At 50.9% G+C, this 21268-nt stretch overlaps 10 protein-coding genes across 11 annotated transcripts; 6 read left to right on the top strand and 4 right to left on the bottom strand.

Annotated features, from left to right (window-relative positions):
- Positions 1–63: 63 nt before the first annotated feature.
- On the bottom strand, positions 64–4746 carry HMPREF1120_08632 (retrograde regulation protein 2). The gene is made up of 3 exons (XM_009162895.1): positions 1589–4746; positions 501–1521; positions 64–444 (listed from the first exon to the last, which is right to left on the bottom strand). Exons 1-3 carry the CDS (start codon positions 1825–1827, stop codon positions 280–282), a joined length of 1425 nt encoding a protein of 474 aa, XP_009161143.1. The 5' UTR covers positions 1828–4746; the 3' UTR covers positions 64–279.
- Positions 2700–4599, top strand: HMPREF1120_08633 (amidase; the record flags this gene model as incomplete). The annotated part of the gene is made up of 6 exons (XM_009162896.1): positions 2700–2987; positions 3048–3352; positions 3406–3638; positions 3697–3974; positions 4030–4423; positions 4484–4599. The coding sequence occupies 6 exons, from the start codon at positions 2700–2702 to the stop codon at positions 4597–4599; spliced, it is 1614 nt and encodes a 537-aa protein (XP_009161144.1).
- Positions 4747–5025: 279 nt separating the features above from the next.
- HMPREF1120_08631 (uncharacterized protein) lies at positions 5026–6048 on the top strand (the record flags this gene model as incomplete). Its single annotated transcript, XM_009162894.1, has 1 exon — positions 5026–6048. One exon carries the CDS (start codon positions 5026–5028, stop codon positions 6046–6048), a length of 1023 nt encoding a protein of 340 aa, XP_009161142.1.
- Positions 6049–7132: 1084 nt separating this feature from the next.
- On the top strand, positions 7133–7777 carry HMPREF1120_08630 (uncharacterized protein; the record flags this gene model as incomplete). The annotated part of the gene is made up of 2 exons (XM_009162893.1): positions 7133–7215; positions 7309–7777. The coding sequence occupies 2 exons, from the start codon at positions 7133–7135 to the stop codon at positions 7775–7777; spliced, it is 552 nt and encodes a 183-aa protein (XP_009161141.1).
- A 1899-nt stretch (positions 7778–9676) lies between these two features.
- HMPREF1120_08629 (uncharacterized protein) lies at positions 9677–10411 on the top strand (the record flags this gene model as incomplete). Its single annotated transcript, XM_009162892.1, has 1 exon — positions 9677–10411. One exon carries the CDS (start codon positions 9677–9679, stop codon positions 10409–10411), a length of 735 nt encoding a protein of 244 aa, XP_009161140.1.
- On the bottom strand, positions 10240–13075 carry HMPREF1120_08627 (uncharacterized protein). Its single transcript, XM_009162890.1, has 2 exons — positions 11154–13075; positions 10240–11102 (listed from the first exon to the last, which is right to left on the bottom strand). Exon 2 carries the CDS (start codon positions 10795–10797, stop codon positions 10471–10473), a length of 327 nt encoding a protein of 108 aa, XP_009161138.1. The 5' UTR covers positions 10798–11102; positions 11154–13075; the 3' UTR covers positions 10240–10470.
- Positions 11385–13035, top strand: HMPREF1120_08628 (uncharacterized protein; the record flags this gene model as incomplete). Its single annotated transcript, XM_009162891.1, has 2 exons — positions 11385–11831; positions 11902–13035. 2 exons carry the CDS (start codon positions 11385–11387, stop codon positions 13033–13035), a joined length of 1581 nt encoding a protein of 526 aa, XP_009161139.1.
- A 1734-nt stretch (positions 13076–14809) lies between the features above and the next one.
- Positions 14810–15866, bottom strand: HMPREF1120_08626 (uncharacterized protein). The gene has a single exon (XM_009162889.1). The coding sequence runs from the start codon at positions 15461–15463 to the stop codon at positions 14888–14890; it is 576 nt and encodes a 191-aa protein (XP_009161137.1). The 5' UTR covers positions 15464–15866; the 3' UTR covers positions 14810–14887.
- A 244-nt stretch (positions 15867–16110) lies between these two features.
- Positions 16111–19020, bottom strand: HMPREF1120_08625 (retrograde regulation protein 2). Its single transcript, XM_009162888.1, has 6 exons — positions 18258–19020; positions 18016–18201; positions 17832–17936; positions 17653–17749; positions 16572–17549; positions 16111–16420 (listed from the first exon to the last, which is right to left on the bottom strand). Exons 1-6 carry the CDS (start codon positions 18363–18365, stop codon positions 16368–16370), a joined length of 1527 nt encoding a protein of 508 aa, XP_009161136.1. The 5' UTR covers positions 18366–19020; the 3' UTR covers positions 16111–16367.
- A 79-nt stretch (positions 19021–19099) lies between these two features.
- On the top strand, positions 19100–21151 carry HMPREF1120_08624. Of its 2 annotated transcripts, none has more exons than XM_009162886.1 (3): positions 19100–19679; positions 20303–21030; positions 21093–21151. In XM_009162886.1, the coding sequence occupies exons 1-3, from the start codon at positions 19665–19667 to the stop codon at positions 21100–21102; spliced, it is 753 nt and encodes a 250-aa protein (XP_009161134.1). In that variant the 5' UTR covers positions 19100–19664; the 3' UTR covers positions 21103–21151. The 2 variants fall into 2 exon arrangements, with proteins under 2 accessions (XP_009161134.1, XP_009161135.1); XM_009162887.1 differs by having other exon boundaries at positions 19100–20204.
- Positions 21152–21268: the final 117 nt, after the last annotated feature.

Raw genomic sequence — 21268 nt, 5'->3', positions numbered from 1 at the left:
GGATACTACAGTTCGTGCCAAGGAACAACTTGAACTTCGACTATGACACTGACGAGCGGCGCACTGCAACCACTGGACATGACTCACGGACACTCAAGCGTGTAATCAATACAGCAATATATATTACTGTAAATTGATGGAGACATTGTAACTGTGAATTCCATTGCATTCCAATCCAGAGCCTGTTCTGTTCATATACTGTACGACCCAGCGCAGCCTATTTACCCAGTAGACGTATGTACCTAGGTAGAATTGGTATATGTATAAGATACCAATATTCTACGCCTTCTGAGGCTCACTGAACGACTGCTTTTCCACATTCTCCGACGGTGCCTCTTCAGTCGACACGAGTCTCTTGCTAGCCGTCCTCCTTTCGACAATCTGCAACATGGCCGTCCAGACAGCCAGTGCGATGCTCATGGCGATCATGGCCCACATCCCTTTCTACAGCAAACATTAGCATACACATTCAACAACTCAGACACAATCATCAAACTTACCGTGAACTTGGGCGCCATATCGGCCGAGTAAAACAGAATCGACCACCAGGCATTGACGGCATTATTCCCCAGATTCATGCATGCAATGACAATGGCACGCAGGGAATCCTCCTCGTATCTCAGCGCATCATTGGCCCAAGCAAAGAAAGTAGCTTGACAAGCATACACCGAGCCGGCCCAGTAGTAAGCGCCGAAATGGGCAGCAACGGAACTGGAAGGCGACAAAATAATGGCCGACGTGACGATGCCAGTGACGGCAATCCAGTAGCCCACCAAGTACCGTTTGCCACCCAAGTAATCAGTCAACGTGGCCCAGAACAAGGTCGACACGATGCCCACGGCGGGGACACCAGTTGGGTAATTGTTGAGCTGGACAACACTGTAGTGCGCATCAGGCGTGGCTTTCATGTACAGTGCCAGCAGACTGTTGGAGCTGAAACTCTCGGTTTCGCCGGCGATGATCCAGAGGATGACGAAGCCGTAGAACTGCCATGACCTCAACACGCGGCGGACAAATGCCAGCGAAATGGGCTTTTGTTCGGGAACCTCGGGCACTCGGGAGATGGCGAGCTGGCGCTCTTCGGCGCTCAAGTATGGGGCGGATGTGGTTGATGGCGTGTCGGGGAACAGCAAGAACCCGTACAAGGCCACGGGCAGAGTGATGATGCCGTCAACAATAAACAGCCACTTCCAGCCGCTGAGGCCTTGTAGTCCGTTCATGCTTTTGTAGATCCCCGATTGGATGAATCCTCCAAACATGGTGCCGGCAAGTCCGGAGGCGGTGAAGATGCCGCTTCGCTTGCCGAGTTCTTTTTCCGTGTACCATGATCCAAGAATGTAATGGGTGCCGATGAAGGTGCTGGCTTCGGAAACTCCGACGAAAAACCGGATCACCATGATATGTTTAGGGTGCGAGGAGGCAGCCGTGATCATGGTCAGAGCGGCCCAGAAACAACACATGGACGGAAAAAAGATCCTGGGCTTGATGTAGTAGAGTGCAAGGTTGCAGGGTATCATTCCGCTTGAAGAACAGTTAGTTGCTGAGCGATAGAAAACGATAGGCGACAGCCTTGTTGTGGCAAACTTACACAATGTAGCCGCAGGTGAAAATGGTCGTGATCTGAGTCAGCTGGTTCCCCTTAAAGTTCAGGTCTTCTTTCATGCCAGAGACATAGGCCTGGGTCAAGTTGGACCGATCCAAATAATTGAAAAAGTACATGAGACAACAAAAGGACAGGATGAAAAAGTCGACCTTGCGGACCAACTTTTTCTCCTGTGGTGACTTGTCGGACCTCAGGTAGGCCCTGAAAGATGAGGCTCTGGCCATGGTGATGGATTTTTGGGATTTTGCGCGCACACACACTCACAATCCCAGGTCGAAAGGATGGTTCAGGATATTTGGAAGTCGGCCTGGGGAGGCTCCTTCTAAATACTGCGGTGGGTCGGCGTCTGGCAAGCGCAAAGCCAACAAGTAGCCGAACCGAGCGTTGTCGATTTCAGTATCTCTCTGACTGGCTTATCACACATTTATCGGTGTCACTTGTCAGTCCTCCACATGATATGGCCCGGGATGGGGCAAGAGGAACCTTGACCTGTTTGCGGAGGTGCAAGGGTCAGGCGGGGAGATTGCTGCAGAGCCTCCTGGGCAAGATCGAGGATTTGTGGATTGCTAATGCTGTGTGTGGAAAAGTCTGTCCTGGCGGCAAATGATAGTCCTCTTGGTCGAAGCGGAAGAGCGCCGAAACCCGGCACCATCAGCCGAATATCAACTTGACCCCGGTCGAGAACGCCCCCTAACAGGAGACCTAACAGCCGCGGACCAACACTCTGGGCCGCGTTATCGGCTATGGAGTCGTCGACCGTCCTCCAGGAGCCGAATTCTGGTCTGATACTGGTCAATATCGCCCCCTCAACTGGCTCAGGAGACCTGGAGCGCACGCGACCGAGAGGGCGGCCATTCGCCACACTGTCCGAAATGTCCGCCAGACTGGTTGGAGGGTGGCCCAAGCGTCCAGTGTGGAGTAGCAATGGGTATACTGTGTAGGCAATCGCCGTCGCCGTGGAGGTGTCCGTGGGTGTCCATGGTAGTAACACATTCAGTCGCTTCTGATACTGTATCTTTCTTTCCTACATTTGAAACTGTAGTGTCTTCAAGCTGTACTCGTTGTCAACCCCAAAGATTTTCAATCGGCAAGCACAATGGCCATCTCACCACCGGCAGAATGGGAATCCATTGCTGCTGCCAAACGGGCAGCCTTGATGAAGAGCATTCCTCCTGAGTGGTTGGTCCCAGCAGAAGTGTTGCCATCGAAAAGCCAGCTAGATGTTACTTCGTTTCCCGAATCGTCCGGATGGTTCACTCCCGAAGAGCTGAAAATAACTTCAAGCACGTCAGAAGAGATCCTCGAGCGTATTAGGGACAAGACCTGGAGTGCAAAGGCCGTTACATCGGCATTTTGCAAGAGAGCAGCAGCAGCACACCAATTGGTAAGAAAGCACTTTTCACATTGAGAATGATCCGTACTGATGTCATGTTTGCCTTGACAGACGAACTGTCTAAGTGAAACCATGTTTCCCGAGGCGTTGGCAGCCGCAGAGGCCCTGGACGAAGCATTTAGCCGGACTGGAGCTGTTGTTGGTCCTCTCCATGGCCTGCCAATCTCGATCAAGGACAACTTCAATGTCGTTGGCAAGGACTCGACGGTTGGGTTTGTGTCGTGGTGCAACAAGCCACACAAGCAAAACAGTGTCCTGGTCGATTTACTCAAGTCTCTTGGTGCCGTCATCTACGTCAAGACCAACGTGCCAACGGCAATGATGATGGCCGAGACCGTCAACAACACTTTTGGAAGGTATGTCATGTTGTCCCAGTGGCGACAAAAGTAGTTTGAACTAACAGGTATAGAACACTGAATCCTCTTCGACTTACAACCACGCCCGGCGGAAGTTCCGGAGGCGAGTCTGCCCTCCTCGCATTCCACGGCAGTCCTTTGGGCGTGGGAACAGATATTGGCGGTTCGTTGCGCATTCCAGCATCGTGCACCGGTATTTTCACTCTACGGCCATCGCTTGGCCGGTTCCCAACCGCGGGATGTACCTCGGGCCTTGCTGGACAAGAATCAGTCAACAGCGTCAACGGTAAGTACATAGCAGCTTTGAGTCTGTGTTATGCCATCGATGCTGACCGCTATTGCAGGACCCATGGGACCGACGCTGTCGGATTTGAAATTGTTCGCCAAGTCGGTCGTTGACTCGAAGCCCTGGTTGAAAGACCCCAAAGCGCTTCCGATCCCCTGGCGGGACGTGCAGCTGCCGAAAAAGTTGAAGTTTGGTGTCATTTGGAACGATCGCCAAGTGACCCCTACGCCACCTGTCCAGAGAGCCCTAAAGACGACCGTGGAGAAGCTTCGAAAAGCCGGACACGAAGTCGTCGACTGGGATTCCTCGAGCCATCCGCAGGCTCTGAACATTCTGGTACGTTTCCTTTTCTCGGGGGTTAGTCATTGACAGCTAGTTAATGGTTACTTAGTCTCGCTTCTTTGTCGCTGATGGCGGCAAATCTTGCCGCAAGGCACTCGAGCCCGTTGGCGAGCCTTTCCATCCTCAGATGAAGGCATACGAGGAGGCCACCGAGATGGGCTGCTACGACCTGTGGCAGCTGCATCTGGAACGCAACAAGCTGTGTCAGGAGTACATTGACCGCTGGGCGGAAGCTGGCATCGACGGCATCCTCAGCCCAACCACTCCTTTCAGCACGGTGGAACATGAAAAGTACAAACATGTGGCGTATACGGCCATCTGGAACATCCTCGACTATTCCGCCGTCAACTTCCCGTCAGGCGTTGCAGTGGACAAGAACCAGGACACGGTGCCGGCCGATTTCTCACCATTGAGCGAGCTTGACAAAGAGATAAACAGTGAATGTGAGTTTAATGTCTGCTCGAGCCAGCCGACAGTGAGTGATGCTGACTTCGCCGTGATAGACAACCCAGCAGCCGTTGATGGCATGCCGGTTGGGCTGCAAATTATTGGCAGAAGATTGGAAGAAGAGAAGACGCTTGAGATGACTGGTGCTATCCTCGACGCTTTGAAAGCATAGATTTGGTTCTCCTCGGACTTATTCCAGGTAGCCGTATGTTTGGACGAAAACGCCGGGCCATTGGCCAGACTCGATCCGAGATAAATTCGGCGTATAGTATCATTTAAACAGGTGACGATCGCTGGTGAGGTATTACGGGACTTGAACAAATACACTGGAAGGTGAACAGCCGCCGACAAGGCTGCATCAGGCTGAATGTTTGATCATCCGAATCGGGCAAAGTGTGAATATCCCGTTGCAATTATCTCCGGCATTAACTCCGTGTCCCTCGCCGTCTTCCTCGGAACCACTGAGGCTCACCATCACTGGAACGACATAGATACGATTTGAACAACTTGACCCGTACACTCCCAGTTTAACCGCTAACGCCTTCTCGACGATACCTATGCCTGTATCGCACCTTCATGACACGCCCATGTAGTCATCATGCCCGATAGTCTCTACGGCATCAAGCCATCCTCCAAAACCAAGGCGAAAGAGATATCGTCCTCGACTTCGCTCGCATTCTCCACAACCCTTGCATCACTTATCTCGAACTCATCCTCCAGCAAAACTAAAGCCAGCACCGGGCGACCTCGGCCCTCGAAAGACAAGAACGACATATTTACCGCGCACAACAAGAATGTCAAGAAGCGGTCGGCCGCCGACCTCGAAGATCACGATGGGCAGCAGCGGCACAAAACCAAAGACGACATTGGCTCCGTCGATGCCGCCGAGCTACACCGGTCAAAGAGAAAAATGGAGGACAAGGTGCGACTATACAACGCCATGAAGCGCGGCGAGTACATTGGCAAGGAGGGCTACGACGAGCGCACGCTGGTAGATTTCGACCGCAAATGGGCCGAAACCCAAGCACACGGCGACGATGACGACGCCGAAGACTCGGACTCGGATAGCGCCGGCACCGCAGACGGAGATGAAGAGCTGGTCGAATACTTTGACGAATTCGGACGGCTGCGCAAAGGCACAAAGGCCCAGGCGGCCCGCGAGGAAAGACTCAAGCGCATGCGAGCCAATCTGGCCGAGGAAGAAGAACGGCTCTCGGCCAGACCTTCAATGCCCACCAATGTCATTCATGGAGACACGATCCAACATGCGGCGTTCAACCCGGATGAGGTCATTGCCGAAAGAATGGCCGAGCTGGCGAAGAAGAGAGATAAATCACCTACTCCGCCTCCAGACACCCACTTTGATGCAAAGGCCGAGGTCAGGACCAAAGGCACTGGGTTTTATGCATTCAGCCACGATGCCGACACCCGGAAGCGCGAGATGGAGGCCTTGGAAAGGGAGAGACAGGAAACAGAAAGAATACGCCAGGAACGAGAACAGAAGAAGGAGCAGAGACGGAAGGAGATTGAAGAACGTCGCAAGATGATCGCTGAACAGAGAGCCAAAGCTCAGGCCGACAAATTCTTGGACTCGCTGGACATTGAGGGTGTGTGGAATTGACGCTTTCGATCGGTGTTCCTGATGGCTCTCCCGTGTCGGGAGCATCAAAGCTGCCGTCCCAGCTCAGCCCGCCGGGCTCAGCTTACCGAGCGACCCCACGTACCGATCTCAACGGGTATGTCTCTATATACCCTGTCGATCTACCAGATGAGCCCAAAGCTATCGACACTCTCAGTGACTGCGGCCCTTGCGTCGTGCCTTGGAAACCTGATCGCATTGCACGACCCAGGAGTTTGGTCTCCGATATGAGACAGTCGATGTTCAGGCCAACTCTCGAAAAAAGTGAGCCAGAAATTTCTAATGGCAGACGACACCTCTTGCGAAAACTCAATCTCAGTCTGCTAGCGCCATAGGTGATGCAGTGAGTGAGCTAGCTTTACAGAAGTTGCTCGACGGAATAATGCCTACCCATCCATGTCCTACGGGATACGGTGAAAAGTCATCGTTTGAGGTTGGAGGTAACAGAGAACATGCAAGTCGACCGACTACCGCACCACAAGGCATGAACGCGCGCGCAGTCAGGATTGGCGCCCTTTAGAGGTCCTTTGTGCCAGCTTTTCCTCACTTTCGGACTCCCGAGTCAAAAGCCTGAACGGAACAAGTCACAGGAGCGTATCTCAATCGTTCGCATATCTGCAGTAACGACGATGGTATACAACCCGTACCTAGATGGGGTAGTGTGGGCATCCGAGGCTAGGATCCCAGGGAGCGTCGTCCACGGCAGTGTTCGAGCCGGTCGTCAAGCCTTTGAGCCTTGAGAGTATGTCAGCTGTATTATGTAGGGACCCAGTGAGATACCTACCCTCCCAATGTACAACGTTTGTACCTATGTAGGTATACAATATGGTTGTCGCAGTGGGACTCGGAGAGGATTTTACCGCGCACCTAATAAATCCAGTTACTCAATTATGACGTCGTGTCAACAAAAGCGGCTCCAATGTCGACTCAGTACCTAATGCATTGATTTCATCCGGCCACCTCCGTTTCAAAAACACCAAGTAATCCTCGCCATCCTGAGTTCTGACGGCGAGCCTTATCCCTCAATCACACAAGCTCAAATCAATCAGCCTCTTCTGCCACCAAAATGTCCGCCGATTCTCTAGCTGCGTTCCGCAAAAATGCGGGCGACGAGCTCGGAAAGCTCGCGGAAGAGCATATGAAGCACGAGTGAGTTGCGAACCTGTGTCTACAACCTGTACCTACTTGGATCTTTACGTCTGTGGTTCTGTGTCATATTTCTGACATCGTCGTTCTGTACAGTCTACGAGATTCCGACCGCGACATCCTCCAACGAGCCGCCAGCAAAGCCTCGACACACGCCCTGATCGGCTCACTGGCGGGCATTGCGCTCGGCGGCTTTCTCGCGTTCCGAGTCCGCGCCAACCGCAACGCCATGTACCAGGCCATCAAGGCCGCCGAGAAACCCACGCACGTGCGATTCGCCGACGGCCGCGAAGAGGCCATTCCAGATATTACTCCGCTGCTGGCTCCGACGCCGCTGGGCGATATTATCACCTATACTTTTTTTGGTATTGGAGGATTGTTCTTGGGTGGAGAGACGGGGTTCCTGACGGGAATGTGGGCGGCAAAGAGGACGATTTCGGAAGACCCGGAAGCCAAAAAGAGGATCGAGAAGGCTTTCAGGTCGTTCCGTGCAGATGTTATGAGGAAGGAGATTGCGGATTTGGAGGGGGATAAGGATAGTGCGAAGGAGATTCTTTGGACGTGAGAGAGAAGAATCAGATATGGGAGACAGGAAGGAAGAAAGGAAGAGGAAAACCTTCAAAGGTTCCACGGAGTATGTCGCGGCACCACTGGCAGCGTCGCATATGGTTCTTTGTGACGAAGGAAAGGGTTTCCTCCACTGTTTGGATGCTGGGACCGGCAGTACATGTCGATAAGGGAAAGCCTTAGAAAGCCTTAGGAAAGGCGCAGGGTTGATCTGATGACAAGGGGCGTCACTGGCAGCGGCTCTATGTCGAGAAATGTACAGTGATATATGGATCTACTATAGGTCATGCCTACTGCCAGGGAAGGTTCGGTGAAAAGTACATATATAGGTACCTAGGTGCCTTATTGAAAAAGTAGAAAGCCGACTGTAGCACGCGAAACAGGAAGATTCAGAATATTGCTACATTGCATATGCACATAAAAATAGATGAGGCGATGCAATAACCACCACAGAGACACCCGAATATCTTTGCCAAGGGACACACAACATTGTACAATACAACAGCTGTGCTATTGTTGTGCCACCTTTTACAGGTGGGCGTTTTCACATCTCTCTTCTGAACCTGTTCAACATTTTCTCTCTCCAACTTCGCCGAGAGCTCCTTCACCATTGATGAACGAAGACTTCTTCCCAGTGAATTGAATCGCATTGGAAGATTTGGCTGTGATTGCCTTGAAGGAGCTTCCACCTCCTTTTCCTGCGCCGAGTGCGATCCAACATGGCTCACGGATTTCTCGATGCCGTTCAAGTTGTTCACCTTGACTCTATCACGCTAGTCTCCCGCCATGCATAGGGCCAAGCGAGGGACCATACCTGGTATACAAGAGACGGCGATGCATGCACAGATATATTCTCGTTCGATCGGCCGGCTCCGAAGATATATCCTGGTGTTTTCCCGCCGTAAACAAGTCCCAAAACCAGGTGCTGTAACCCGATGCCATGCCGCCCCTTGACCTACCTAGGTAATTTTCCATTGATGATGCCATGGGTGGCAGGGAGAACAAATGAAGTCCATATTTGGCGTGGATTCAGCGCAATGTTTTGTGTTTGCCGATGTTTACTGGCCGATGTTTGGTTGTTTGTGGTAGGGCAAACACCGAACCCCATCTTACTCTTATATATTCGCCTTCAATATCTTCTCCTGCTGCATAGTCTTGATAGCATGTTTCTCTCGAAGCCAGGCTTCTCCAGCAGGTCGTTTGCATCTCCACCCAGCACACCGGCCAGACGAGGACCTACTGGGCAGTTCGACGACAGAAAAAGGCACTCTTGAGAATGAAGGTCGTGGATTACATGTTTTGTTATCGAGGCCGAGACGGCCATCGCTCTTCAACGGGACCTGCCGCTCTCACCAGCCCGAGAGGAAACCGCAGAAGATAAGATCAATACCCTTGACTCAGAGAGAAAGGCAGTTCCTCGATTGGTATTTTGCTGTTTCGGGATTCCGAGTGTATATTGGGATGCCGTTCGAGTTTTGAGCAGTTTGCAAATAGACGAACGCACCATGATGAGGTCAAGACGGAAGAAGATGTCGTGCCTGGCTGGTTGTCGATAAGAGACAGTACCCTCGTCGACAAGGTCAGTATATGATATATCACCCAGTGGTAAGTGCTGCCTGTCTTCTGAGTCAACTTCTGGGTGATAACTACATCCTGGTAGTGTCATCGGTTCATCACTTCAAACTTCGTCACCTAAACAAGGGCGCCGGAGAGTGAAGCGTTTCCTTCTCCTAAGGTGAATTCAGTCACGCTTTTATTCACTTCTGTCGCGCTTTTGTTATTGCCTGAAGTATTTAACCAGACAAAAATCTCACACTCATATTTATTCCTTCTGCCAGGAACCTCTCGTGTCCCCAACAGTCTTCTACATTATCTGATCCCTTGCCCTGTTCTGACAATGGCGTCACTAACCAGCAGCGAGGTGCGCACTATCGTGGCCGACGCAGACGGTGATCTGATCCTGGAAGTCGGCAAAGAGCACACTCAGAATGAAGAAACCAAAGCCGACCTAGACGGCGACCTGATCCTAGAAGTAGACAAAGAGGACGGCCAGGGTGATGAAAACGAAGAGGGAGAGGTGCAAGAACAGGAAAAGTCGACACCGAAAATGGCACGAATTCTGGTATCAACCAAGGTTCTTACACTGTCATCGCCGGTGTTTAAGACCATGCTCTCTGGAAATTTCCGCGAGGCTCAGCTCCCATTCAGCAAGGAGAGCCCACCAATCCTGAGGCTGCCTGAAGACGCTCCTGGGCCTACAGGCCTTCTATGTAGGGTCCTGCACTACGACAATGAGGCCCTACAGGACGTCTCGTTTGACGGAATATACGCACTTGCAACTGTTAGCGATAAGTACGACTACAGCAATGCCATCAAGCCCCTGTTTAGGCAACACCTCTATTCCGGTCGGAGAGAAATCACCATGTACGACTGGATCCATACAGTCAACACCGCATACCTTTTCAATGACGAAGATGCATTCTACCGACTTTCTCAAAGCGCAGTACGATATGTAGACCACAACGCGTTAAGTGGGCTTGCCTTACGCAAGCCTCCTCTCCAGGTGCAAGAACAACATTTCATAGGTGAGCTGTCTACCGCGGTCGTTCATGATTCCTGGATGTGCGACTGACTTTCTGTGTGTCCAGATTGGCTATTTGACCTGTACAAGGCCAAGATGGACGAGCTTCATCATAGTTGCCACAGAATCATTTGTATGCTTCTTGGGGTGAGAAGTTCACAAGCCTCGCAACCGTTTCGCCTCATGGAAAGATCCGACGACAATGACGACGACAAAGTGGAAGTTCCTCGACTCTGTGTTGGCCAAGCCATGAACGCAGCAAACCTCTTTGCGCGTCTGTGCGCGTTCGGACACTGCCCTGGTAGACTGAGAGTGTCGGTTAACCGTGCACTTCGTGACCTTGGGAAAGTCATAGACTCATTTGGCACAGGCAACACTTCCCAATGTGCGCCAGAACTTGAGTGCGCGCCATGCAGCATGAATTGGACATGGCACATGCGGGAGGCAGCTCGAGAACTGGAAGAGTACCAGCCGGGAGTTTGCCTACGCTGCTTGAAAGCCTCCGTTAGGATGCCGGACTATTGTCCTCACACGTCGATGCATGATCTCTTGTACGATGCGTACTGGCGGATATCTGGTGAAGATCCATCCTCCTTTAATCCCTGGCAAGGCTGGCAAGCCTGAGCTGTGGCTGTGCGATCCTGAGTCGCATAAATTGGCCCCCTGGGTTCCCAGTTCGGAACATCCAAATTCCGGGCTTCCCACTCGGTTATTGTTGGTTCAGGAGTCGCTTTGAAGGCCACTTTTCCATCAGCCTACCTACATAGTACTATCTGAGACAGGTGCACCGTACCTCAATAACTGTACTGTATCATTCCATTCAACCAGCAATGTGCGGCCTTGGGCATGCCGTTGAGTGCGATGATATCAATAACCAAAATATTCCCCCCCGGGTCTGTCTTCTTCTGGCTTTAAACTAAATAAGTTGAGACGTCGACTTGGCTGGAATGTATTAATGTCTTTCTAGAAAAACGCGCCAGGTCTGTATTTACAGTTGACGCGGTAATCAGATTTCGCCAATATAATGCCGCCCAATCTACTGTACCATGGTCGTTTGCTGTCGATGAAATCAGCCGCCGAGGATGAAAGCAATCTTGTTCTTTTCATCCGACATCAGCGCGCGGCTGAGAGCTTCCGGCATCTGCTTTGGTCCCGGAGAGAGTCGATCGCGGACTTGGTCAGAAGCCATCTTCACCTGCGCAAAGACGATGGCTGCACGGTTCTCACACCTGACTCGTGGATCCAAGGCGGATTCAATATTTGTGTCTTGATCGATATCACAGTTGGTGGTAGCCCGACCAGACTTGTTTTCCGGTGTCCCATGCCCCACAAACTAGCGGAAGCCCAGTATCCTGGGACAATCGATGAAAAGGTGCGATGTGAAGTCGCTGCCTATATATGGATGCAAGAGTACTGTTCCGACATTCGAATACCGAGACTCTATGCCTTTGGTTTCGTCGATGGTAGTCAGGTTCGTCGTCGAAGCTCTTGCTTTCTTTCGGCGTTAATATTTACTCACACGTTATCGTGACCCGACCTAGTTTACCCATATCAAGCAAGCACCCTTTTATACGCGTATTTCGCGATATCTCTGGAGATGGATGCACCGTATCCTAGGTCTTCCGCTCCTCTCGAACTACGCTCCGACTCAGAATCGAAGGGTAGTACCGGCCGTCCATACACTTATGGCGTACATGCTTCTCGAATATATCGGCCCGCAGACGGGTAAAATGCTTTCCCTGACGTGGACGGAGCATCTTCACGACTCGATGCGACGAGCTCGTCTTTTCCAAGGCATGTCCCGCATCATACTTTCACTCGCGCGTCTCCCACAACCGACTATTGGATCCTTCGTGTTCAACCCGAGTGATTCCACCATTACATTGACGAACCGACCTCTGATGTGTAACACGATGATATTCGAGCACAGCGGGACTCCGCGAACCATTCAGCCGTTCCAAACATATCAGGATACAGACAGCTTTGTTTCGGATATGCTCACGCAGTATGACAACCATTTACTCCATGATCCTCACGCGGTGCGGGATGAGGACGATGCCCGCGAACGCATGGCCATCAGGACATTACTTCGAGCCGTGTCGCATCATTTCATAAATCGCAGTCAACGAAGTGGTCCTTTCATCCTCCAACTGACCGACTTCCATCAAAGCAATATCTTTGTGGACGACGACTGGAATATCACTTGCCTGATCGACCTTGAGTGGATCTGTGCTCTCCCCGCGGAAATTCTGTCAGTGCCGTACTGGCTTACGAACTGCAGTATCGATGATATCATTGACGAACGGTACGACAAATTCAATGAGGCGCGACAAATTTTCTTGGGCATCATGGAGGATGAAGAGGCCAAGAATTTGCAGCATGAGCATAACAACATCCAGCTCACAAGGACAATGAGAGACTCTTGGGTGTCTAAGCGAGTGTGGTTCTGGGCCTGCATCAGATCTCTCAATGCCTGGCCCTTTATATTTGAGGATCATCTTCTTCCCAAATTTTCCGCCGACAGAGATTTGGTGGCCAAGGTGAAGCTGGTGTCGACCGTATGGCAAGAGAATGTGGAGCAAATTGTGAAGACGAAAGTTGTTGAGGAAGAGAGGTATCAGGAAGAGCTTCGGCGCCTTCTTGAAGATGATGAAGGACTAAATATTACGTCTTGAGCTAATCTCGATGACAGATAGAGTCTTGCTTACCGTACCGGCTCACTTCTTGTCTTGGGGTTCCTTTTCTTTCTCTTTCTTGTCTTTATTCGCGGTGCGGCGTCTGTGCGCAGCCTCGCCTGACGAGATCACTTGGCTTAATTGGCCTGCATTTCCTTGTACTCCATACTGCGCCTCCTAGCTACCTGTACTAGTAGTGGTGCTGCCAGACTGATGATGGCCACCACCACCCGAACCCTGATCTAGTTGATTATGAGGATCCCACCACCCGCCCATTGCTCATGGAGGCCTCCTGGTACTCAACACAGACAATCAACCAGGAGGGCGCCTGATACACAAGTTGGACAATCAGGCGGGAGTACTCTTTGTATGCAAGTTGGACGATCAGTATAAAGGGCTCCTTATAATCGAGAGAGACAAACAGGCAAATAGGCAGGGAGGACTACTTAGATACATTCCTGCCTCCTAGATCGTTGAGAATGATTATCACTCTTTTACAACACATCACTGGCTTCATAGTTTCGACTGATCTTGACTAGCGCCAGAGTCTGCCATTTTATACTACTAGACTGGTTGTTAAGAACAAGAGTCTGGTATGATAGTTCTTTCTGGTGGGAGAATTGGTTGCGAGGAGTAAGGTAAGCAATAATGGACCAAGACTTGGACACGACAGACCGCTTCATTTATAAGTAAGGTACTTTGAGTCGTTGACTCGTATTCGTTTCTCTTTCTCCAGAGAGCTTACTGGTGGATAGAGTAAGTATGCAGCCCAGCCAGATACCCTGTACGCATGAAGTGAGGCATTGTCCGGGTACTGTTTGTGGGCGAAGGCCCAAGGCATCCCAGAGAAAAATATTGCAGGCCCATCAAGTCCCTCCCGGTCCTTCTCAAGATAGAGGACAATTTCACCAGATATACAATAATGAGTAGAGTCACACGGGTGGAGTGTACACTTGTGAGAATATCCCAGACTCAGATGGAACCATTTGATGTTTCAAAGGAGGCCTATGTACACAGTCTAGGTATGTTAAAGTTGTCAAAGAGCAGTTGATCAACGTGTTGGAATGTTATTGGGTGCCTTTTCAAGTTGTGCGCCTTTTATCTTTGTTCCTACTACAGGTGCAAGGTTTTGGTAGGTAAGGTAGGTATGCAATAATGATGATCTGGCTCAATACCTAATGACGGTCCTTAAGAGGGCTTGTCTATTGATTGTTGGCTCAATGACTGTGTATCTGCTAGAACGACGGACACTGCAGCATAAAGTAATCTTCCTCCGGCCACACGACATCGGAATGGAATGGGTCTCAGAGTTCAAGTTTCGCAGCTGTACCACCCTATACTACCTGTACCTACACAGTAATGTGCCAATACACTAAAGCCATCCGCATTTACAGACACTGTCCCCGCCGACCAAATCGGCACCAAGTAGAGCAGCGTTACTACGACAGGTGCCCGAAAGCCCTAGACTCGAAGCCTTATTGCAGCGATGCCACAGAGAGAACCGACATAGCACGTTTCGGGTCAACTCCTTTAGGCGGCCAATGTTCGACCTGCCGCGACCCGGGAGTGTCCGTGGGGACAGTTCAAATTGAGAATGTAAGGGGATCGCTACCATAACACATTTTTCTGATTATTTTAATACGTTCTAACACATTCTTCCAGATGGATAATAACTTGAACGCCGCCCGCTGATCACAGGTGGAAGATGATGGTCATGGGTTATGACTTTGATGATGACTTTGATGATGACTTTGATGATGACTTTGATGATGACTTTGATGATGACTTTGATGATGACTTTGATGATGACCACATTCCCTCAATAGCTGCTCCGTTGTTTGTTTGGGCAAAGCTAAAATCGCCGGAGGCCGTTGCGAATTGCCGTCCTCATAGCTGGGATTGAATCATACCACGATAATGGCTGGGATCGCTGTACATCCATGGAATTTAAATCTTGATTCAGATCGTTCATCGACTCGTATCGTCCCTCCCAACAACCCATGATTATGCGGCCGAAGCGTAGATTTTCCACGGACGGATAGAGTCGTTGGCGATACTTGTCCTCGAGGTATGACATTTTTCCGGCCTGCGACATGTGCTTGGTCTCGTGGTAGAAGGGCGGTGCGCCTGTCTCGATTTCGAACACGGTACAGCCAAAAGCAAAGATATCAGTTGCCCGGCTAACAGGAGGATCATCTGGAAACTCTGGTGGCCGATAACTGTACTCGTCATAGTTGGCCAGGGCCTCTTGGTCGTCAATTTGAGAGCCCCCAAAGTCCAGCCACATGGCAACATCGTGATCATCTCCGGAGATAATAACGTTGGCAGCGTTGAGATCGGCGTGTATGATGTTGTTATCATGCACGTACTGCAACCCACAGGCAAGTCCGCTGACGCATTTTTCTTGCCTTTTATCTGAGATGTCCATGTCACGGTCGCCCTCTTGTAGTATCTCTCGCAGGCATCGTCCAGCCTGCAGAACAAGTGTTCTGTCTTCAAGTTGGACGTCAAGCAATTCTACCACATTGGGGTGCCTGCCTAGTCGCCGCAGGACATTGCATTCTCGGTGGAAATTCTCGTCGTTGCCACGGTATATTTTTGCGGCTCGATTGCCAGTGATGATGATTCTAGTAGTTGACCCCTGAACGTGCTTCGGCGGTATTTCTCAAGTCACCGTACCACACAGGTTTTTTGATCTGTTGGCATGGATATGATGATGACCGATTCCGTAAAGTAATACAGAAGCATACCTTACCACTGCCGCCAAAGCGGGGCGGGGAATGCACTGCGGGCCTGTTCGACAAGCCGTACCTAGGTATGGTTGAAATGCCATGTACAGTTGTAGCATTAAACTTGAAGTCACCCTTTTGGAACGCGCGATTCGGCAGTTTGATTGGTTCTTGGCATTTACATGACTACCTAGAGTCGGGTGTCAAGCATAACGCGACGAACTCGTGATGCGTTTGCAGAATGTGTCCACAGCACACAACCCGGATCCAAAGAGATGACAGAACGAAGTCTCTGCCGCCGCATAGAATGGTAAGTCCGTCACAAGATTAGTCTAGGTCAGAAGGAGGGCAATCACGAGCTCCAGATTTCAAAGTAACACGTGTGGTCGACGTGGTGCCAACGTAGATACAGGATAGAATGGGAAAAATTGATGACAAGGGTGGATCTAGTCTAGTCCATACACGCTGGCCAAGAATGGACAGAAATGTTTATGTATGCTTTTCTAGCCGCAAAAAGCAACCAAGTTGCAAACAAAAGTGTCTTTCGCCGTTCTAGTTTCGCGACGTGACGTTCCAGCCAAGCCGGGGACTGGATCTTAGGCATCAAATAACATAGCGGTACAAGGGCGACTTGTCACCCAAGTCCAGTAGTTCGTCTGCACAAGCGGGACCGTTAGTATCATCATCAATTTTCGGTTTGGAATCGATGACGGGTAGACAGTGTGTGTGAGGGAGAGGGAGAGAGAAAAGGAGTGCAGAAAAGTGGTTGTTTCCAACAACAAGCAACAAGCAAAAAGCAAAACTCACCCTCAGAATACTTTGCTCTGATTTCCTCCTCATCCATCAAATCGCGCCTCTTATTGAGCATACTGTAAGCGATCCTCAGGACGAACGTGGACGCAATAGCAGCAGCCACAATGCCCGTAGCAATACCATAACCCAACCAATAATGCGGAGCCTGCTTCGCAATAAAGATATTCGAACCAATCGCACCACCGAGGTTTCCGATCGAAATGAGCAATGCCATCCCAATAGCTCTCTTCCACGTCGGAGCCAAGTTGTTGCCCACCCAAGACAAACAACCAATCAACGGCGGATACACTCCGGCAGGGATGGTGAACAGAAACGCATAAGTTAGTCCAGGCAATCTTGGATGCGGAACAGCTAGGAGGCCGATACATCCGATCAGAGCCATGGAAAAGGGAGCCACGATGAACGGCCACCGAGTGCGATGGCGATCGGCCAAGACCGAAAAGAAGATCGTGGAAATCACGCCCAGGAAATAGATAGGGATGGTGAGCAATTGGGCTTGCGCGGCAGTGTAACCTAGGTCCAGGATGATGCTGGGCGCGGCATATGTGAATGCGTATAAGACGATACTATTTCCCCAGTAGATGATGACGGCAAAGTAGATTTTCCAGTCGGTAAGGGCCGCCTTAAGGTATCGCCATTGGAAGGGTTCGCCGGTGCGGACTTTGCCTGCGGAGGTGCCGGCGTCTTGTTCGAGGCGTCGGTTGATAAATGATTTTTCGGTGGGGGTTAGGAAGCTTGCGGTGGCGGGAGAGTCGGGTAACGTCCAGTGAAGGGTGAGGCCGATCAAGGTGGTGAAGATCCCTTCGAGGATGAAGATCCAGCGCCAGCCGCCTAGGCCGCCTATTCCGTCCATTTTTTCAATGGCGAATGCTAATAAACCGGAAAAGGCGCCTGCCATGGACGCGGCGGAGAAGAAGATGGAGAGTCGGGTTTGTACTTCGAAGCGGCAGTACCATGTTGTTAGGAGGTATGCTGGAAGCACGAAAAATGGTTAGAATGGGGGGATAAATATGGCTGGCGCTGGCAGTGGTTTCGATAAAGGAGAGAGGAAGGGAAGAGTTGAGTCGTTACTTACTTGCAGCAGGAAAAAATCCGGACTCAGCTAACCCCAACAATGTTCGCGTGATGATGAGGCCGTGGTAGTTTTGCACAATGCCTTGAAGAGTCATGACCTACACAACCAAAAAAGGGGGTGAGAGTTAGCATTGATAAGAGAACAGAACAGAATGTCCTTCGGGAGGAAATATTACATACCGTCCCCCACGAGACCATGAGGATACAAATCCACCACGACGGCCGCATCAGCTTGAGAACGATATTGGACGGGACTTCAAAAATGGCGTAGGGAAAGAAGAAGACCTGTGGGTCAGTCCTGGTCAGCCGTGCCATCTAATTTTCAAATGGTTCGAATTGTCGAGAATGAGGGCTTCGTTCGTACAGTTAATGCCAGGTTATATTGTGTTCCCGTAAGTTTGAGATCCTTGTTCATCCCGGCGACTTTGGCGTTTCCGATGTTGCCTCGATCCAGAAAAGCAAGCACGTATAATAGTGTCAACATTGGTAATAGGCGGTAGTCGACTTTGCGTAGAATCCGCTTGGTTTCTGCATCGTCGTATCGGGGGAGCTAGAGAGAAAAGATTAGGGATTGATTTGGGGTCTCTGTGATTTTTGTGTTCTTGCATTTGAATCATCAAGACCTGCATGTTCGCCTATGTCTTGCTGTTCGACGTGGATCGGTTCTCCCGTCTCGACCGAGCTGGTCTTTTCGTCGATCGACCACTTTGCCATTGCGACAGATTATATTTTGATTCAAGGCAAGCCTCGACTGGACAGGGTTCGGTTCGGTTCGCGGCGGCTCGGAAGAAAACACCGGAAAGAAAGGGAGAGAAAGAGGTGCTCAAGGGCGAGGGCGAGGTGGATGATGGATGAAGAAACGGAAAGGACATGGACAGGGACATGGAGGCTTTTTGTTTACCGAGCGGCCATGGCCGTGATCGGCACAATACAGTGGGCGGTAAAGGATTGACAGACGGTTAGATAGATAGGCGTACGCAGGGCAGTCGGAGAACCAACCAAAGTGTCCCGACGCGCGACGCCGATGAACACCGGTGAGCGTAGAGAGTGTCACTGGCACCATAGTAGTCATATGGCAATGTGCAAATATGGCGGTGGTTGGCATGTCACGCCGAGGGATGCCGTGGCTGGCCGATACACAACGGCGACTTGGGATCCAATGGGAGCTGATTACCCGACTCCTGATAACACAGCAGGTTGTACCAGCCGAGCCTCAACTTCAAGTCTGGGGGAGAGATCGGTACTGATCGCCACTGGTGGCTGTTGGGACTCCAGCTTTGTGGGGTGCTTTTCTGCGCAATGCAACAGTCAGAGATGCTTCAGGCCGCTACTCCACGGGGAAATGGACAACCTCAGGACCAGATTAAACTGGATGTGGTTTAAGAAGATATAAAATTGTGGGGGAGAGTGGCACCATCCACGTCGCCTCACGCCTTTAATTCCGCGCTTGCAACGTGCACTCGCCAGACGACTCGACAGATCCAAGTCCTTGCCACAAATACTACCTTGTCCTCAATCCGCGCCAGTGTGCTGTCAATTTAGTCTCAAAAGCATGTCCCCTGCAAGGCAGCAAAGATCCTGTTCGCCATCTGGGAACTGGGGGAGATCCATGCCCCATACTCTGTACTCCATCCTCCGTCCGAGTTGTTGCCGAGGTCCCATGGTTCTGTTGATACAGCGAATGCGGGGAACAAAGAAAGTCCCAGGGAAATGTCCGACAGAACAAAGAAAGGACACAAAGAAGATCCAGGTGGCTTTCAGGTAGTGCTGGTGAACGGTGAACAGCGTACAAATAAGTGCCAGCTACTAGAACAGCAGGACAAAGAATCCGGAATCACTAAGCTGGCCAAGCTTCACAAGCTTCACGAGGCTGCCTCATTTCAGGGGCTAATCGCTGCCTCGTCGTCCACTGCATGCTGTACCTCTGTCTATCAGTTATACTATGCTAATATGTGACTGCCCTTTTGACAATGGGCCCAATGCTGCCAGTTCGCATTGCCTCCACGAATGTGAATGAGACTACCCGAGGTAAGATAAACGCAGTCAGAAACACCGACAATCCCCATGGCATGAAGCACCTCGACCAGGCAGTTGTTGCCAGGCATTCGAGCCTTAGAACAACCGTCAAAACTCCAAGTCCCTTTATGGCACATTTAAAAACTGCCTCATCGCTGCCTGATACTGCCCCGTGAAGATGCCGCAAGTCACAGAGCACCGAGCTATATATTTTCCCACAACGAACAGATGGAGCATTCAATTCTTTCCATCATCCTCATCCTATCCATCTCCCATCCACTCCGATCCCAGAACAACACCCAAAACAAACCCCAAAAATGCCATTATTCCAAGTCCCAGAGCCCTACCTCAAGCAAGACGGCGTCGTCTCGTGGGCACCTGAAGGAGACACATTCATCCGCGTGATTCCCAACGGCCTTCTCCCCATCTCACCCAACATCGAAACCTTCCGCGTCTCCAGCACAGCACTAACCCAACGCTCGTCCTACTTTTCCGCTCTGCTCGGTCCACGATGGAACACCAGTGACAACGGCACCGGTAAGTCCAGGTACAGCCCGCTAATTCTCCAAGGCGACAGTCTCTACGGGATAGCCATATTCCTCGCCCTCGCGCACGACATTGACCTATCCTCACAGGAAACCAACTTCACCTTCCGCAACATCAAGATCATCGCGCGCGTATGCGACAAATACATGTACTCAGGCCCCACCCCCTCATGGATCACTAACCCCCTAAACAAACTCCTCACCATCCGCCCATCCCGGCTAATGTACCACCACGAGGGAAGTGCAATGTACCATCTGCCCGACATCATGGTAGTTGCATCGATCTTGAACCTATCCGAGATCTTCACAAAAGCATCCCGACACATGATGTGGGTGTTACCAGTTCCCCCCGTCGGCGGCTTTGATGCAGAGTGCACCATGACCGACCTTTTTCGACCCAACTTTGTCAGGAACTTCCGCGAGGAAGCCGAGCGCCTCAGCAAACATCTGGTGACTCAACTTCCAAAACTGTTGTGGCCGGATCCTCATTCTTCGACACACACAGGCCGGTGGTGGTGCGAAAACTGCGCTGCCATCACGCACGAGGAACGATGGAATAGAGAACTCATTTCAAAATGCCCCTTGGACGACTCCAGCATTTTTCTCATGAGTCTGGGTGATATTGTGAGTACTTGGCTCAACGAGATCCCGTCTTTGGATGATGCTCAGCACTCGCCTGGCGGTGGTCCAAGGGAAGAGTTGCCCTGTGGGAGATTTCGATTGCGATACGCGGATATCAGCCTGGAAGAGATACATATGGATTTGTATGCTTCCATGGGTGGCATGTGTATGCATTGCTACAAGGCTGGTGTGTTTCGGTATGATGTCTTTTGTCAGACTCATAAGATGTGTCTTGTGTTGAACTAATTAGCTGGTCGAGAACTGACTGATCGAGAACCAACTGATCGAGAACCGACTGATCGAGAACCAACTGATCGAGAACCGACTGATCGAGAACCAACTGATCGAGATACAGACCCACAGTGAACAAAGTGGACAGACATGGTGGACGGGGAAACAGATTCGAAATCAGCAGGCTGACTCGATTTCACTTCC

Source organism: Exophiala dermatitidis (genome assembly GCF_000230625.1).
Source record: "Exophiala dermatitidis NIH/UT8656 unplaced genomic scaffold supercont1.7, whole genome shotgun sequence".
NCBI lineage: Eukaryota > Fungi > Ascomycota > Eurotiomycetes > Chaetothyriales > Herpotrichiellaceae > Exophiala > Exophiala dermatitidis.
This window is presented reverse-complemented; position numbering and strand designations above follow the sequence as displayed.

What these genes read in the sequence shown, in the direction of transcription:
- HMPREF1120_08632 (XM_009162895.1), bottom strand. Translation starts at nt 1,827, where the DNA reads ATGGCCAGAGCCTCATCTTTCAGGGCCTACCTGAGGTCCGACAAGTCA. An exon ending in TTCACCTGCGGCTACATTGT is followed by an intron (nt 1,522 to 1,588) that starts GTAAGTTTGCCA and finishes CTGTTCTTCAAG; the next exon opens with CGGAATGATACCCTGCAACC. An exon ending in ATATGGCGCCCAAGTTCACG is followed by an intron (nt 445 to 500) that starts GTAAGTTTGATG and finishes TGTTTGCTGTAG; the next exon opens with AAAGGGATGTGGGCCATGAT.
- HMPREF1120_08627 (XM_009162890.1), bottom strand. Translation starts at nt 10,797, where the DNA reads ATGTGCCATGTCCAATTCATGCTGCATGGCGCGCACTCAAGTTCTGGC.
- HMPREF1120_08626 (XM_009162889.1), bottom strand. Translation starts at nt 15,463, where the DNA reads ATGGACATCTCAGATAAAAGGCAAGAAAAATGCGTCAGCGGACTTGCC.
- HMPREF1120_08625 (XM_009162888.1), bottom strand. Translation starts at nt 18,365, where the DNA reads ATGGCAAAGTGGTCGATCGACGAAAAGACCAGCTCGGTCGAGACGGGA. An exon ending in CAGGTCTTGATGATTCAAAT is followed by an intron (nt 18,202 to 18,257) that starts GCAAGAACACAA and finishes TTTTCTCTCTAG; the next exon opens with CTCCCCCGATACGACGATGC. An exon ending in AATATAACCTGGCATTAACT is followed by an intron (nt 17,937 to 18,015) that starts GTACGAACGAAG and finishes ACTGACCCACAG; the next exon opens with GTCTTCTTCTTTCCCTACGC.